Here is a 17,664-nt window from a genome sequence, read left to right as displayed (position 1 = left end):
CAGTATCTTTTTTTTTTTTTTTTTTTTTTTTTTTTGGTTATGGCCATTCTTGTGGGAGTAAGGTGATATTGCATTGTGGTTTTGATTTGCATTTGCCTGATCGTTAGTGACGTTGAGCATTTTTTCATATGTTGGCCATTTGTATATATTCTTTTGGGAATTGTCTGTTCATGTCCTTAGCCTACTTTTTGATGGAATTGTTTGGTTTTTTCTTGCTAATTTGTGAGTTCATTGTAGATTCTGGATATTAGTCCTCTGTCAGAGGTATAGATTGTGAAGATTTTCTCCCACTCTGTGGGTTGTCTTGTTTACTCTGCTGACTGTTCCTTTTGCCATACAAAAGCTCTTTAGTTTAATTAAGTCCTACCTATTTATCTTTGTTTTTATCGCATTTGCTTTTGAGTTCTTGGTCATGAAATCTTTGCCTAAACCAATGTCTAGAAGGGCTTTTTCTGAAGTTATCTTCTAGTATAGTTTCAGGTCTTAGATGTAAGTCCTTGATCCATCTTGAGTGGATTTGTATAAGTTGGGAGATGAGGATCCAGTTTCATTCTCCTACATATGGCTTGCCAATTATCCCAGCATCATTTGTTGAATAGGGTGTCCTTTCCCCACTTTACGTTTTTGATTGCTTTGTCAAAGATCAGTTGGCTGTATTTGGGTTTATTTCTGGCTTCTCTATTCTGTTCCATTGGTCTATGTGCCTATTTTTATACCAGTACCATGCTGTTTTGGTGACTATGGCCTTATAGTATAGTTTGAAATCAGGTAATGTGATGCCTCCAAATTTGTTCTTTTTTTGCTTAGTCTTGCTTTGGCTATGTGGGCTCTTTTTTGATTCCATGTGAATTTTAGGATTGTTTTTCTAGGTCTGTGAAGAATGATGGTGGTATTTTGATGGGAATTGCATTGAATTTGTAGTTTGCTTTTGGCAGTGTGGTCATTTTCACAAAATTGATTCTACCCATCCACGAACATGGGATGTGTTTCCATTTGTTAGTGTCGTCCGTGATTTAGTTCAGCAATGCTTTGTAGTTTTCCTTGTAGAGGTCTTTCACCTCCTTGAATAGGTATATTCCTAAGTTTTTTGAGGTTTTTTTTTTTTTTTTTTTTTTTTTTTTGCAACTATTATAAAAGAGGTTGAGTTCTTGATTTGATTCTCAGCTTGGTTGCTGTTGGTGTATAACAGAGCTACTAATTAATGTATATTAATTTTGTATCCTGAAATTTTGCTGAATTTATTTATCAGTTATAGGAGCTTTTTGGAGGAGTCTTTAGGGTTTTCTAGGTACACAATTATATCAGCAAGCAGCAACAACTTGACTTCATCTTTACCGATTTGGATGCACTTTCTTTCTTTCTCTTGTCTGATTGCTCTGGCTAGGACTTCCAGTACTATGTTGAGGAGAAGTGGTGAGAGTGGACATCCTTGTCTTGTTCCAGTTCTCAGAGGGAATACTTTCACCTTTTCCCCATTCAGTATTATGTTGGCTGTGGATTTGTCATAGATGACTTTTATTACATTGAGGTATGTCCCTTGTATGCCAATTTTGCTGATGCTTTTAATCATAAAGGGGTGCTGAATTTTGTCAATTGCTTTTTCTGCATCTTTTGAGATGATCATGTGATTTGTAATTCTGTTTTTGTGGTGTGTCACATTTATTGACTCATGTATGTTAAACCATCCCTGCATCCCTGGCATGAAACCCACTTGATCATGGTGGACTATCTTTTTGATATGCTGTTGGATTTGGTTAGCTAGAATTTTGTTAAAGATTTTTGCATCTATGTTTATCAGGGATATTGGTCTGTGGTTTTCTTTTTTTGTTATGTCTTTTCCTGGTTTTGGTATTAGGGTGCTGCTGGCTTCTTAGAATGATTTAGGAAGAATTATCTCTTTATCTGTCTTGTGGAATAGTGTCAATAGGATTGGTACTAATTCTTCTTTGAATGTCTGGTAGAATTCAGCTTTGAATCCATCTGTATGGATATCACAATTTCTGTCTGATACTTTTGCTTTTTCATTTTTCTAAAAATGTTTCCATGTGGTTCTTCCACCATTTGCCTTAGTTTCTGCGCCCTTATCATAAAGAGTCCATATTGTAAAAGAAGTCAGAAGCAGTCTTAGGTTATTGAAACCCTTGTGCCAGATTGTCTCATGTCAATTTGTTTTCTGGCACTGCTGCTTCCATGTTTTCTGCCTTATTTTCTGGCAGTGGTTCAGAAGCACTCATCTCCATCAAGTCATCTTCTGTTAATTCCTCTGGTATAGTTTCTATTAGCTCTTGAATTTCTCCATGATCCATGTGTTAAAACCCTTCACGCTCCACCTTTTAAGCCATATCTACAACTGTTTCATGATTTCTTTGATTGGCCCTGTTGTAAATCCTGTGAAGTTATGCATAACCTCTGGACACAGTTTTCTCCAGCAGGAATTGATTGTCTTGGGCCTGATGGCTTTCTCTGTAAACAGTGGTGACATTTTCAGTGGTATAAACCTTCCAGACTTGTGATGTTCTCTCTATCAGAGTTCTCTTCCATAGCGCTGATACTCCTTTCTATTAATATAAAGTACCATGTATAACGAGCCTTATAGGTCCTTAAGACCCTAGATCTAGAAGCTGAATTAGAAATGTATTTTGTTGTTGTTGTTGTTAGTTTTTGTTTTGTTTTGTTTTTTTGAGACAGAATCTCGCTCTGTCACCAAGGCTGGAGTGCAGTGACGCCGTCTCAGCTCACTGCAGTCTCCGCCTCCCGGGTTCAAGCAATTCTCGAGCCTCAGCCTCCTGAGTTGCTGGGATTATAGATGCCCACCTCCAAACCTGGCTAATTTTTGTATATGGGGTTTTGCCATGTTGGTCAGGCTTGTCTCTAACTCCTGACCTCAGATGATCCACCCGCCTCGGCCTCCCAAAGTACTTGGATTACAGGCGTGAGCCACAGTGCCCGGCCTAGATGTTGTTTTTACAGGGGCAGGTAGACCACTTCAAGACCTTTGGTGTTAAACTCGGGGTTCTGGGTGGCCAGATGCAATGTCCAGTATCAAAAGAACTTTAAAGGGCATTCCCTTAACTAATAAGATACTTCCTGACTTCATGGACAAAGCACCCATGGAGCCAATCCATAAAATGGGTTCTCATCTAGAACTTTTCATTGTTCAGCCAGAATACTGGCAGCTGGCTTTTACCTGTTCCCTTCAAGGTTCACGGGTTAGCAGCTTTGTAAGTAAGGGCAGTCTTGATTATAAACCTGACTGCATTTGTACAAAACAGTAGAGTTAGCCTATCCCTTTTTGCCTTAAATCCTCGTGCTCACTTCTCTTTTTTACTAACAAATGTCCATTGTTGCTTTTTTTTTTTTTTCTAAATAGGGCACTTTTATCTGCATTAAAAATCTGTTCAGAAAAACAACCACCACCAAAAAAAAAACCTGTTCAGGCAAATATTCCCCCTCTTCAGTGATTTTTGTAATGGTATCTGGGAGCTTGTCTGCTGCCTCTTGGTTGGCAGAAGCTGCTGCTTGGTCAGTAGAAACTGCCTCTCCTATCTCTTGGCATTTTAAAAAGTCAAACCTCTTTCTAAAATTATCAAACTATCCTTTGCTGGCATTAAATTCTCCAGTTTTAGATCCTTTACCTTCCCTTTGCCTTGTCTTGTAATGACTTCACTTTTTCTCACATCATTAGTCTACAGGTATACTTTCCTTACAGCAATCCTGTACCCACATAAAAGCTGCATTTTCAATATGAGATAAAATGGTATTTCTAGGCTGGGTGCAATGGCTCACACCTGTAATCCCAGCACTTTGGGAGGCCAAGATGGGTGGATCATGAGGTCAGGAGTTCAAGACTAGCCTGGTCAAGATGCTGAAACCCCATCTCTACTAAAAATACAAAAATTAGCCAGGTGTGGTGGCACACACCTGTAATCCCAGCTACTCCAGAGGCTGAGGCAGGAAAATCGCTTGAAACTGGGTGGCAGAGGTTGCAGTGAGCCGAGATCGTGCCACTGCACTGCAGCCTGGGTAACAGAGCAAGACTCCATCTCAAAAAAACAAACAAACAACAACAACAACAAAAAAGCGGTATTTCACAAAGAGTGCAAGGTTTTCATGCCTGCTGGCTTACAAATTTCCTTTTCTTTTTTTTACAGTGGTCTTTACACTGGATTCATATGTCTTGAGATGGTGGGCAGCTGTAGCTGCAGATCTCAATCTATAATACCAAGCAATTCACCTCTTTCCTGTAATGTCATAACTTTTCTCTGCTTCTTGGAAGCACTTCCAGCATCACTAGTGGCACTTTATGTAGGCCCCATGGATTATTCAAAGTTTATGGTTGCACTAAACACAATAAAATATACACAAGAACTATGAGAAATCACTCTTTACTGTGATGTATAATTTACTGAAGCAACAACTGCTCACCTGGAGATGAGTAGCATCACATGGCATTTTAAGCAGATACATTTGAGCTCATCACAGTAGCAACAAGAGGTGGCTACAAAATTATGGCAGTAGTGCAGTATGTACTGCAGTTTTTTTCAGTTGTGACTTAATAATGTTTCTTTACATTTGTTTACATTTTTCTCTACTACAAATGGTGCCATGCAGGGTCCCTGTTTATGTGGGTAAGTTTTGTATATATTTTATGGTAGTAAATAATAGGCTAGTATCTTCATATGCTTTATGCATTCATGACATCTTTTTCTTTTTAAAATTTTTCTCAGCTACACAATTTGTCTTCAAGGTTTTTCACAAATCTCCAAAGAATTATATTCATTGGAAAAAATCCACATATAAGCAGACTTTCACAGTTGCAAACTATGTTGTTAAATGGTCAGCTGTATTAACAGTGCCAACAGTGCACATTTACTAGTCCCAATACACCTTGCATTTAAATAGGAATTTTTTTTTTTTTTTTTTTTGGTCAGTGTGTTTGTTTTTGTTTTTGTTTGTGGGGATGGATTTTCCCTCTGTCAGCCAGGCTGGAGTGCAGTGGCGTGATGTTGGCTCACTGCAACCCCTGCCTCCCGGGCTCAAGTGATTCTCCTTCCTCAGCCTCCTGAGTAGCTGGGATTACAGGCACGCACCACCACGCCCAGCTAATTTTTGTATTTTTAGTAGAGATGGGGTTTCACCATGTTGGCCAGGCTGGTCTCAAACTCCTGATCTCAGGTGATCCACTTGCCTCAGCCTCCTGAAGTGCTGGGATTACAGGCATGAGCCACTGCGCCCAGCCAATAAAAGCAAATTGAGGCACCATTTAAAACAGCTGACGGCCGGGCATGGTGGCTCAGGCCTGTAATACCAGCACTTTGGGAGGCCGAGGCGGGTGGATCACCTGAGGTCAGGAGTTCGAGACCAGCGTGGCCAACATGGCAAAAGCCCATCTCTACTAAAAATACAAGAATTAGCCGGGTTTGGTGACATGTGCCTGTAATCCTAGCTACTTGGGAGGCTGAGGCAGGAGACTCCCTTGGACCCGGGAGGCAGAGATTGCAGTGCGCCGAGATCACACCACTCTACTCCAGACTGGGTGACAGAGTGAGACTCCAGCAAAAAAAAAAAAATTGCTTTTATTACTAAAAACAGTAAGCACTTTTCCATATGTTTACTTTTTGTTTTGAGGTTTTGTTTTTTTAAAACGTTTTTCATTAAATCTTGAATAGATTGAAAATAATATTTATAACATTTGCTATTAAAGAATAGGAAGAAAAAAGTCATGTGTCTACCACCCAGCCTAAGAAACCAAGTATGGGCCAGGCACGGTGGCTCACGCCTGTAATCCCAGCACTCTGGGAGGCCGAGGAGGGCGAATCACGAGGTCAGGAGATCAAGACCATCCTGGCTAACACGGTGAAACCCCGTCTCTACCAAAAAATAGAAAAACTTAGCCGAGCATAGTGGCAGGCGCCTGTAGTCCCAGCTACTCGGGAGGCTGAGACAGGAGAATGGCGTGAACCCAGGAGGCGGAGCTTGCAGTGAGCCGAGATCGCGCCACTGCACTCCAGCACTCCAGCCTGGGCGAAGAGCAAGACTCCGTCTGAAAAAAAAAAAAAAAAAAAAAAAACCAAGTATGACCATGACTTTGAGATCCCCTCCCTATGTATATTTCTCTGCTACCATTTCCCTCCATTCCTTCGGGAGTAACCAGTATCCTGAATTTGATATTTATCATTTCCTTTCTTGTCTTTATAGTTCTATCATAAATGGTTCCCTAAATAACGTATTTTGTTTTGCTTTTTTTTAACTTTAACAGTGTATACAATGTTTTGTGACTTGCTGTTTTCAGTGTTTGTAAGACATATCTATAGTAAATGTTGCTTTAATTTATTTTTACATATTCCATTTTATGAATATGCCATGATTTATGCATTCTTCTGTTGATGGATATTTTGGTTGTTTCCTGTTTTGTTTTGTTTTTAGTTACAAAGAGTGCTACTCAAATATCCCTCTACCTATTTCTGGACGTACATGTACAAGAGGTTTTCTAGGGCTTAAAATTAAGAATAATGTTGTTGGTTCATATGTTCATCCTCAATCAGACGATGCCACATTTTTTTCAAAAGTGTGTAAACCAAATTTACATTCCCGTTAGTAGCATTTGAGTTCCTATTACTATATAACTTCACCAATACTTGATATTATCTAACATTGTAACTTTTACCAACTAGTGGATGTGAAATGATAGGTAGTCATGGATTAAATTTGCATTTCCCTGATTACCAAAGAGGTTGAATATCTGTTCATGTGTCTGTTAGCCATTTCTCTTTCCTCCTCTGTAAAGTTATATATTCAAGTCTTTTGCCATTTTCCTATTGGATTCTTTTCCTTACTGATTTCTAAGGGTATTTGTGTGTTCTGGATGCTTTATCATTTGTTTGTTTGTTTTTTTTTTTTTTTTTTTTGAGACGGAGTCTCGCTCTGTCGCCCAGGCTGGAGTGCAGTGGCCGGATCTCAGCTCACTGCAAGCTCCGCCTCCCGGGTTCACGCCATTCTCCTGCCTCAGCCTCCCAGGTAGCTGGGACTACAGGCGCTCGCCACCTCGCCCGGCTAGTTTTTTGTATTTTTTTTTTAGTAGAGACGGGGTTTCACTGCGTTAGCCAGGATGGTCTCGATCTCCTGACCTCATGATCCTCCCGTCTTGGCCTCCCAAAGTGCTGGGATTACAGGCTTGAACCACCGCGCCCGGCCGCTTTATCATTTGTTAATATCACAAATATCTCCTCTGAATTTGAGACTTGTCATTTTTCTCCTACAAACAGAAGTTCTTAAATTTAATGTAGTCAAATGATTCAATCTTTTCCTTTATCAGTATATGTTAAACAAAGAGTGGGAGAGGCAAAAAAAAAAAAGCTTTTTTTACTTTAAAAAAGATGTGCCTGCAAAAGCCGGATGCTGTGGTGAGTGCCTGTAGTCCCAGCTACACAGGAGGCCAAAGTAAAATGATGGCTTGAGGCCAGAAGTTCAAGTCTACATAGTGAGACTCTCTTTCTTAAAAAAAAAAAAAAAAAAAAAATCCATTTGCAATTGATTTTTGTGTATGGTTCAAGGTAAGGATCAGTTTGATTATTGTCCATACTGATAACTGATAATGATCTCAGTGCCATTTGTTGAATATGGTATGAGATATGGTTTAGTGTTTTTTTTCCCCCTTATGGATATCCAGCTGACTCATAACCATGTATTTAAAAAGCAGACTTTCACAGGTTTGTGGTGAAATCTGGTTTGCAGTGTCATCACTATTATACATTTCTTTCTTTCTGGTCTGCAGTGTCATCACTATTATAAATTAAGCACCCATGTTTATGTGCATATTTTTATGGGATCTTTATTCTCCTACAGTAGTCTCTCTCTCTTTCAGCTAATGTCATGCTCTCTACGGCAACTACTGCCGCTTTATAATAAGCTTTGCCATGTGGCGGAGCTCTCAACCTTGTTTTGTTGAAGGACTATTTTTGGCTGTTTTCATTTTTATATAAATTTTAAATTTTAGAATCAATTTGTCACTCCATACACCCAAAAAATAACCTGAATTTATAGATCAGTTGAAAGAGAATTGACATCAGTCCATGAATATGGTATATTTTTCCATTTACTTAGGTCTTTTAAGTGTTTTCTTAATACTGTTTAAATTTTTTGTGTAGAGGTCTTGTACATTTTAAAATTTATTCTTTAGTGTGTAATGCTTTTATTATTTTATTAATTTTTTTTTTTTTTTTTTTTGAGACGAGTTTTGCTCTTGTTGCCCAGGCTGGAGTGCAATGGCACGATCTCAGCTCACAGCAACCTCCACCTCCCAGGTTCAAGCAATTCTACCTCAGCCTCCCAGGTAGCTGGGATTACAGGCATGTGCCACCATGCCTGGCCAATTTTGTATTTTTAGTAGAGATGCAGTTTCTCCATCTTGGTCAGGCTGGTCTCAAACTCCTGACCTCAGGTGATCTGCCCGCCTCAGCCTTCCAAGGTGTTGGGATTTCCACTACTTTGTAGTGACAGGGTCTCACTATGTTGCCCAGGCTGGTCTCTCACTCCTGGGCTCCAGCAGTCCTCTGGTCTCAGCCTGCCAAAGTGCTGGCATTGCAGGTGTGAGCCTCTGTGCCCAGCTGCGTTGACTTTGTATATTACTTTTACATGAGAATTTTACCAGACTTTATATATTACTTTTACATGAGAATTTTATCAGACTTATTAATTCTAATAATTTATCTGTAGAATCTTTTTCTTGTCTTACAATGATAATTAGGACGTCCAGTACTGTGTTAACTAGAAATAGAGAGGACATCATTTTCTTGTTCCTTCTCTAAAAGGGTTTTCACCACTGAGTATGTTTGCTACAGGTTTTTTGTAGGTTTTTAATTAGGTTAAAGGACTACCCACCTATTTGTAGTTATGCAGAGTTTTTAATATGACAGGTTTTACAAGTTTGTTATCAAGTGCTTTTATTCTGCATCTCCTTTAATCTTTTAATCTAAAAACTTAGTGATTTTATAACCCAACTTTTCCTTTATTCCAGGGATTAAAAAACTTGATCAGTGTGGTACCTTATGCCTATAAATCCCAGCACTTTGGGAGGCTGAGGCAGGCAGATCGCTTGAGCTCAGAAGTTTGAGACCAGCCTGGGCAACATGACAAAACTCTATCTCTGCTAAAACTACAAAAATTAGCTGGGCATGATAGTGCATGCCTGTAGTCTCAGCTAATTAGGAGGCTAAGGTGGGAGGATCCCTTGAGCCCAGGAGATCAAAGCTGCAGTGAGCTGAGATCGTGCCACTGCACTTCAGCCTGGGCAAAAGAGCAAGACTGTGTCTCAAAAAAAAATCACATCTGTAATCCCAGCACTTTGGGAGGCCGAGGCAGGCGGATCACGAGGTCAGGAGATCAAGGACCATCCTGGCTAACACGGTGAAACCCTGTCTCTACTAAAAATACAAAAAAATTAGCCAGGTGTGGCAGCATGTGCCTGTAGTCCCACCTGCTGGGGAGGCTGAGGCAGGAGAATGGCGTGAACCCGGGGCCGAGATCGTGCCACTGCACTCCAGCCTGGGTGACAGAGCAAGACTCCGTCTCAAATAAATAAATAAATAAATAAATAAATAAACAAACAGAAATAATTGGGGGAGTGTGTGTTCAATACACTGGCACAAGTTTCCAACTAAAATTGTCCATTAGTATGCCTTCTGTGGATACCAAATCCGAAGACGAGCTTAATATGTTATATAAAATGGTGTATTTGTATATAACCTATGTACATCCTCCTGTATACTTTAAATCATTTTTAGACTACTTAAAATACATAATATATAATGTAAATAGTTGTTAATACTGTATTGTTTAGGAAATAATGACAAGATAAAAGTCTGTACATGTTCAACACAGTTCTTTTAAATTATTATTTCAATCCATGGTTGGTCTAATTCATGCATGCAGAAACCACAGATAGGGAGGGCCAACTGCATTTTGTTTGGAAGTTCTGCAATTATTTTTATGGGTGAGCTTGGATTACAATGTTTTTCTTATAGTCCCCCCTAGGTTTTGGTATCCCAGCCTTGAAATATGAGTTGGGAACTCCCCTCAAGAATAGTTCCTTTCCCCTATACTCTGGAATCGTTTTTTTGTATACTCTGGAATAATTTTGTTACATTCGGTTTATTGGTCCCTAGAATGTTTAGTAGAATTTAGTGTTTTCTTTGTAGATAGATTTGTGACAGTTGTTTCAATTTATTTATTTTAGGATTGTTGACATTTTCTTCATTGAGTGTGTTTTGCTAAATTATATTAATCTAGATTAACAGATTATTAATAATTTAGCAAAAAATCTACATTAATCTATTAATATCAATTAATATAAATTCAGGGGGCTTTTTTGTATTAAATTGTACAGTTTTATTGGCCAGCTGTGGCGGCTCACTGCCTGTAATTCCAACACTTTTGATGGCTGAGGTAGGCAGATCACTTGAGGCTTGAACTTCAAGACCAAGTTCAAGTTCAAGTTGGCAACATGGAGAAAATCCATCTCTACTAAATATACAAAAACTAGCTGGGTGTGGTGACCTGAGCCTGTAGTCCCAGCTACTCAGGTGGCTAAGTACAAGAATCACTTGAACCCAAGAGTCAGAGGTTGGCGTGAGCAGAGATCATGCTACTGCACTCCAGCCTGGGTGACAGAGCAGCCACTCTGTCTCAAAAAAAAAAAAAAAAAAAAGTACATTATATCCTCTGTGCCTTTTAAAACTTCTGCTGTATTTAACTTTATGTTACATTTTAAATTTCTGTTAGGGGATATTTGACCTTTTTCATTTAATCTTGCCAGAGCTTAGACTTTTTTTTAGTTTTTTCAAAGAACCAACTTTTGCAATTTTTGATACTCTATTTTAAAATTTTATTTCCTTCCTAATACTTTAAGTTGCTTAGCTCTTAATTTTTAGACTTCTAATATAAGCATTTGAGGCTATGCATTTTCTACTAAGCATCACTTTAGTTGCATTCCACAAATATATAGAAATATATTATTCGTAATTATCCTTTCCTTCATTGTCTGTCAGGGTCCAGATACTTCTCTCAAATATTTGAATAACTTGGATAAAGGACTGTCATCAAAATCTATTCATTTGACCGGGCACGGTGGCTCACGCCTATAATCCCAGCACTTAGGGAGGCCAAGGCAGGTGGATCACGAGGTCAGGAGTTTGAGACCAGCTTGGCTAAGATGGTGAAACCCTGTTTCCACTAAAAATAAGGAACATTAGCCAGGCCTGGTGGCAAGTACCTGTAATCCCTGTTACTCAGGAGGTTGAGGTAGGAGAATCACTTGAACCCGGGAGGCAGAGGTTGCAGTGAGCCAAGATCATGCCACTGTACTCCAGCCTGGGCTACAGAGTGAGACTCCATCTCAAAAAAAAAAAAAAATCTATTCAGTTAAGAAATATTTGAACACAGGCAAAGCACTGTGCCAGATGACATTGGTGCCACATAAATGAGCATGATTACATCCCTGAAACAGCTTCTAGTCGAGTGGTGATGTGAAAAAAATGCCTTCAGATAATTTTTAATTTAATGATACTGGAAGTAAATGTTTAATAGATTTTAAAAGAACTCAGTTGATTATCTGTTCCCCGCCTTAAACCTAAAACAAAAGATTATTTAACAGCTAAAAAACTAAATGTCCTCATCATGGCAAATACACACACACACACGTTTGTTTGAGACAGTCCCACTCTGTTGCCCAGGCTGAAGTGCAGTTGTGCGATCTTGGCACACCCACACACACACGTTTGAGACAGTCCCACCCTGTTGCCCAGGCTGGAGTGCAGTGGTACAATCTCAGCTCACTGCATTCTCCACTTCCTGGGCTCAAGCGTCCTCCCACCTCAGCCTCATAAATAGCTGGGACTACAAGAGTGCACCACCATGCCTGGCTAATTTTTGCATTTTTTTGTAGAGACGAGGTTTTGCCATGTTGTCCAGGTTGGTCTCAGAACTCCTGGGCTTAAGTGGTCCGCCTGCCTCGACCTCCCAAAGTGCTGGGATTACAGCCGCGAGCCACCGTGCCTGGCCTATATTTTGTGTGTGTGTGTGTGTGTGAGATTAGGCCCACGTATGTATGTTGTGTGTCATCAAGCCCACATATATATGTATATATATTTTGTGTATGTGTGTATGGCATTAAACACACAAACTATGCCAGAAGTAATTTCTTAATAACATCCTGTTTTTCCTAGGTGTGAAGATGCCTTAAGAAAAAATAAGAGCTTAATTGGGCCGGATCAAAAGGAGTATCAAAGGGAACTGGAGAGAAATTATCATCGCCTTAAAGAGGCCCTACAGCCACTGATCAACAGAAAGATCCCTCAGTTATACAAGGCAGTATTGCCTGTCACCTGCCACAGGTATGCTTATTTTTAAGTGGTTTTAGATATTCTTCCCTCTGAAAGAATATGTTCAACTAGTATAAGTCTTTTTACAGCTTGAGCATCTGTTATCCAAAAAGCTTGGGACCAGAAGTGTTTGGGGTTTCAGATTTTGGAATATTCATGTTACACTTATTGGTTGAGTATCCCTAATCCAAAAATCTGAAATGCTGCAATGAGCATTTCCTTTGAGCATCATGTCAGTGCTTAAAAAGTTTCCGATATTGGAACATTTCAGAATTTTGGATTAGGGATATTCAACCTGTATTATTTATAATCATTCTATAAGGTAAGTAACTTGAGAATCAAAAAGTTGGTACTCATATTAACTGGGACACCACATGAAGTCCTGTCATTAACTTGGAATTTTCTACAACTAAATCCTAGTTCTGTTATTTGTTATTTAAGCAGATAATTTTTTTAGATTTCTTCTCTGTATAATGAGACAGAACTTAAAGAGGTTGTTGTGGAGATTAAATGACATTACAGATGTGAAGTTCCTAGGACAGTGCCTGACATTTCACTTTATAGCACCAGAATTCTGGAAAGGACACAATAACTGCAAAAAATAAACTTTCTTGCATTGTGAAATCAAATTTACATACAAGTATTGAAGATGGTTTCCTCTCAGAATTCCCAATGGGAAACATACTATTCTCCTCCACTTTTGGTTTCCCCTTCAGTCTTTTTGGAAGTTTTTCCTTCTTGCTGCTTCCACTCCCCCTCTCACAGTCTTATACCCACCAGGTCAGAGAGCCAGGGTGCTGGGTCCCTGAGACAGGCCTAATCCTCATCTCAGTTCCTTCAGATCTCCATGGAAATTCCTTTCCATGGAAAGACTGTATTCTTCCTGACCAAAACTTTGCCTTACAATATCCGAGTTTTGCCTTCCTCTATGATCTACTTTTTGGCCAATCCTCCAAGCTTCAGTTCTTAATATTTGTAGGCAGTTTTGTGGAATTTAGAAAAAAACTTTTTCTTGATGAACAGTATCTAGCTTTCAAGACTGCTGTTTCCCTTCAAAGTAAGCTTTGAGATTTGAAGCCAGTGTGATTGATCTTTGTACTTGGCCTTTTCCTTTCCTGGAGATATTAAGCCTCATGGCTTAACCTTAATGGCAGGAAGGATAAGCAAAAGAAACCAACTGATGAGTATCGTTGCCTTCACTCTTTATTAGAATTTAAGTTTTAAATTTTTCTTTAGCATTTGAATTTTTAATTTTGCTGGTTTACAAAATCAGGAATATTTGCAGTAGGGATCCTGGACCCATGAGAGGGGAGTCCCTAAGACCCTTTCAGGAATTTCCCTAAGTCGAAACTAATTTCATATTAATGCCAAATATTAGCCTTTTCTCACTTACTCTCTTGTGAGGGTACAGTGGAGATTTCTGCAGATTGAGATGTGACATTGGAAAAGATTGACTATAGAAGCAGATGTGAGACCATAGGCATTAAGCCACACTCTTACATGTAAGAGTACCACTCTCCTAAAGCTTCTTGCAAATCATTTTTAATAAGCAATGCTATTTATAGTAACATGTAATGGGTTATTTTAATAATAACTTAAGATGTTCTTAGTTTTAATTTCTAATATGATAAACATCCATATATAGCCCACATAAAAGATTCCTGGGTTCTCAATAATTTTTAAGAGTGTAAAAAGGACCTGAGACAAAGTTTGAGAACAGCTGGTTTGAGACTTAAAATTTAATAAACACCTGCCTTTTGCCATGTAAAAACCCCAAATCTTTTCCTGAAATCTCTCCCATTATCCCTTAAGTCCTTGTCTTGTTTATTACAATATCTGCAGCATCAACTGGACAAACGAAAAGACCAGTAAGTGGTGACTGTAATACACTCTACAGCTAAATCTATAAGCCAAAATATGTAAGGCAGAGTATGTAGGATGAGTATCCAACTTGGAAGTTAGCAAGAAATGGTGGCAAAACTTTGAGGTAACTGGCAGAAAAAAAGCATGTAAGACATTTTAAAGGTATATGCAAAAATTGTTTTCTTGTAACTATGTCCTCTCATTTTTTTTCCCCAGAGATTCCTTCAGTCGAATGAGCCTTCGCAAAATGGATCTCTAAACTGAATGCACTTGTTTTATTCATCTGCAAAGAGCCATGTATTCAACATCGAGTTTGAAAAGATCTATTGGAAAACAACATGGAATGGAATTCTGGAAATTATTATTCATTGAAGAATGCAGTGGCCAAGAAAATATCAAATGTAGATTGTTAACGCTTGAGAATCATGGCTATAGTTTCTAATGTTCTGGTAACAAGCTGTTGTCTTTTAAGACATTTTAATGACTCAAAGGTACACTATACATTTACCATTATTTATACCATAGCTAACGTTAAATTTATTTACTTTAAGTTCGTATTTTTTAATTTATATTACCATTTATAGATTCATTTTGGAACCATTTTAAATGTAGTAATGCTTATTTTAAAGGTACTATTAAATATGTGAATGTTTACACTAGTTTTACTGAGTGGGACTTCAAAATTTTTATTTATTGACAATTGCAGAGAACAACTAAAGGGTTGACTCAAGAACTAGTTCCAAACCTAGCAAAAGAAACATCATAGATAGCCCCAAATTAAATAAATGAGTTTGGTAACTGTTTCAAAGTTATTTTCCATTTACATTCCCAAAAAAAGGAATTTAGAACTGCAGAACTTTACTTAGTAAAACCTTTGTATAAAATAATTTAAATACTGGAATAACTAATACCAGTGACAACAGCTTGACTTTACGATTAAATCTTATTATTACCAATGACAGTAGTATGAACTTCATGATTCTTGGCAACTAAAATGAATGATTCCTCTGTTTCAAATTAAAGCCAGCCATCAGTTTTTGACAATGTAAACCAGTAAATTAGAATCTGCTTAAAGCTATCTTGTAGCACCATGAAGGTAACACAGCTGGGGTTTGAGAGAAATCACATATTTTCTGACACTTGTAGAGTTTAGAAGCATATAAAAAGTAAAATTAGGTGCTTTAATTCATCTAAAATTATATGAAAAAGTCATACAGGAAAAAAAATTTGAGAAGTAACATTTTTAATTTCTTGGCAAGTTTTTCCAAAACAATGCATAGTAATGATTTCCAGAACAGTTTAGAACAATGTTTTTTTGGGTAGTAGTGCAGCTTACAGAATGGCACCATTTATAATCCTTTTCTTCTACTGACCAGTTCTTAATCACTTAAGAACTGACCAGATCCGGGCCCACTGGCTCACACCTGTAATCCCAACACTTTGGGAGGCCGAGGTGGGTGGATCACGAGGTCAGGAGTTCAAGACCAGCCTGACCAAGATGGTGAAACCCCGTCTCTACTAAAAATACAAAAATTAGCCAGACATGGTGGCAGGAGCCTGTAATCCCAGCTACTTGGGAGGCTGAGGCAGGAGAATCACTTGAACCCAGGCAGCAGAGGTTGCAGTGAGCGGAGATCAAGCCACTGCACTCTAGCCTGGACAGCAGTGAGACTTCATCTCCAGATTGGCTGGGCGCAGTGGCTGAGGCCTACCTATAATCCCAGCCCTCTGGGAGGCAGGAGCAGGCAGATCATGAGGCCAGGAGTTCGAGGACAGCCTGGCCAATATGGCAAAACCCCATCTCTACTAAAAATACAAAAATTAGCCAGGCATGGTGGCGCGTGCCTGTAATCCGAACTACTTGGGTGGCTGAGGCAATAGAATCACTGGAACCTAGAAGGCAGAGGTTGCAGTAAGCCAAGATTGCACTATTGCACTTCAGCCTGGATGACAGAGCAAGGCTCTTAAGTCAAAAACAAAAACCCAGCACTTTGGGAGACCGAGGCGGGCAGATCACGAGGTCAGGAGATGGAGACCACCCTGGCTAACATAGTGAAACCCTGTCTCTACTAAAAATACGAAAAATTAGCCAGGTGTGGTGGCGGGAGCCTACAGTCCCAGCTACTCGGGAGGCTGAGGCAGGAGAATGGCATGAACCCGGGAGGCAGAGTTTGCAGTGAGCCGAGATCATGCCACTGCACTCCAGACTGGGCGACAGAGCTAAACTCCGTCTCAAAAAAAAAAGAAAAAAAAAAACTGGTCGTATTGCCTTCATTCTATAGTCAATGTAGTATATATTCCAAATACTATATTCAAAAAATATCTACTTCTGAGAGCCTAAGTGATGGTTGATAGCCCACACTCCATATAACTTTAATGGGCAGTATCATCTCAAATTCCTTTTATCTACATCAATTCAAAGACTGAGATTTTTCAGAGAAGTCAACATCGTTAGACCAAATCTGAGTCAGAAGGGCATATAACCTCAAAACTCAATTTAAGGAGCCAAATAAACAGTAAGGAAAAGTAAGGAGTCAAGAATGGAAATCCCTCCCCTCCAAAAGAGTGACATTTTCCCTTCTTCTTTGGGGGCAGTGATGGGTATAAACATAAGGGAGAGAATAAGGAACCCCTGAAGGCTCACTTCTTATTAGGTTACATTTATGTAAGCGTTTGGACAAAAATCTCACAAATCTCAGTAACAGTATCAAAGACTTTATGATTTGTATGATTATCATGCAAAACCAATTATTTTGACATCCTTCAGAACAGAGGCTTCCTCTTAAACATTCATATGATACTGAATACTTCCTTCTTACAAACTTCATTTTTCTTAAAATGTAACTTTCCCACATCAGGAATTTATATTAGTTCTTAACACTGGCTGTCTCTCGAGTATGAGGCCCAGTGTCTATCCTAGACCCATTCCATTCAAAACTTACAGGTAGTACTCAGGACTGTTTAAGGATTTCCATCAGTGATTCTGAAAGGTGGGGAGAACCATGATTTTATCATCATCTCATCATCCTATGGAAGAATGTAAGAGATTATGTAACTGTGTGTGGTTTTTTTTTGTTTGTTTGTTTTTGAGACGGAGTTTTGCTCTGTCGCCCAGGCTGGAGTGCAGTGGCATGATCCCTGATCCCGGCTCACTGCAAGCTCTGCCTCCTGGGTTCATGCCATTCTTCTGCCTCAGCCTCCTCAGTACTTGGGACTACAGGCACCCACCACCACACCCAGCTAATTTTTTGTGTTTTTAGTAGAAATGGGGTTTCACGTGTTAACCAGGATAGTCTTGATCTCCTGACCTCGTGAGCCACCTGCCTCAGCCTCCCAAAGTGTTGGGATTACAGGCGTGAGCCACCGCACCCAGCCTACTGTGATTTTTTAGTTGAGAAGGTACTCCTTGTTGAAATGGGGTATT

At 39.2% G+C, this 17,664-nt stretch overlaps 1 protein-coding gene across 1 annotated transcript in view; it reads left to right on the top strand.

Moving 5' to 3' along the window:
• Positions 1–14,899, top strand: part of DOCK7 (dedicator of cytokinesis 7) — a 227,107-nt gene extending 212,208 nt beyond the window's left edge. The window contains 2 exon segments of the mRNA XM_050752462.1: positions 12,222–12,389; positions 14,457–14,899. Coding sequence (XP_050608419.1) covers positions 12,222–12,389; positions 14,457–14,499 — 211 coding nt within the window. The 3' untranslated portion in view covers positions 14,500–14,899.
• The last annotated feature ends 2,765 nt before the right edge of the window (positions 14,900–17,664 follow it).

Source organism: Macaca thibetana, chromosome 1 (genome assembly GCF_024542745.1).
Source record: "Macaca thibetana thibetana isolate TM-01 chromosome 1, ASM2454274v1, whole genome shotgun sequence".
Classification (NCBI taxonomy): domain Eukaryota; kingdom Metazoa; phylum Chordata; class Mammalia; order Primates; family Cercopithecidae; genus Macaca; species Macaca thibetana.
Note: the sequence above shows the minus strand (reverse complement) of the source record. Positions and strands in the feature narration are given on the sequence as shown.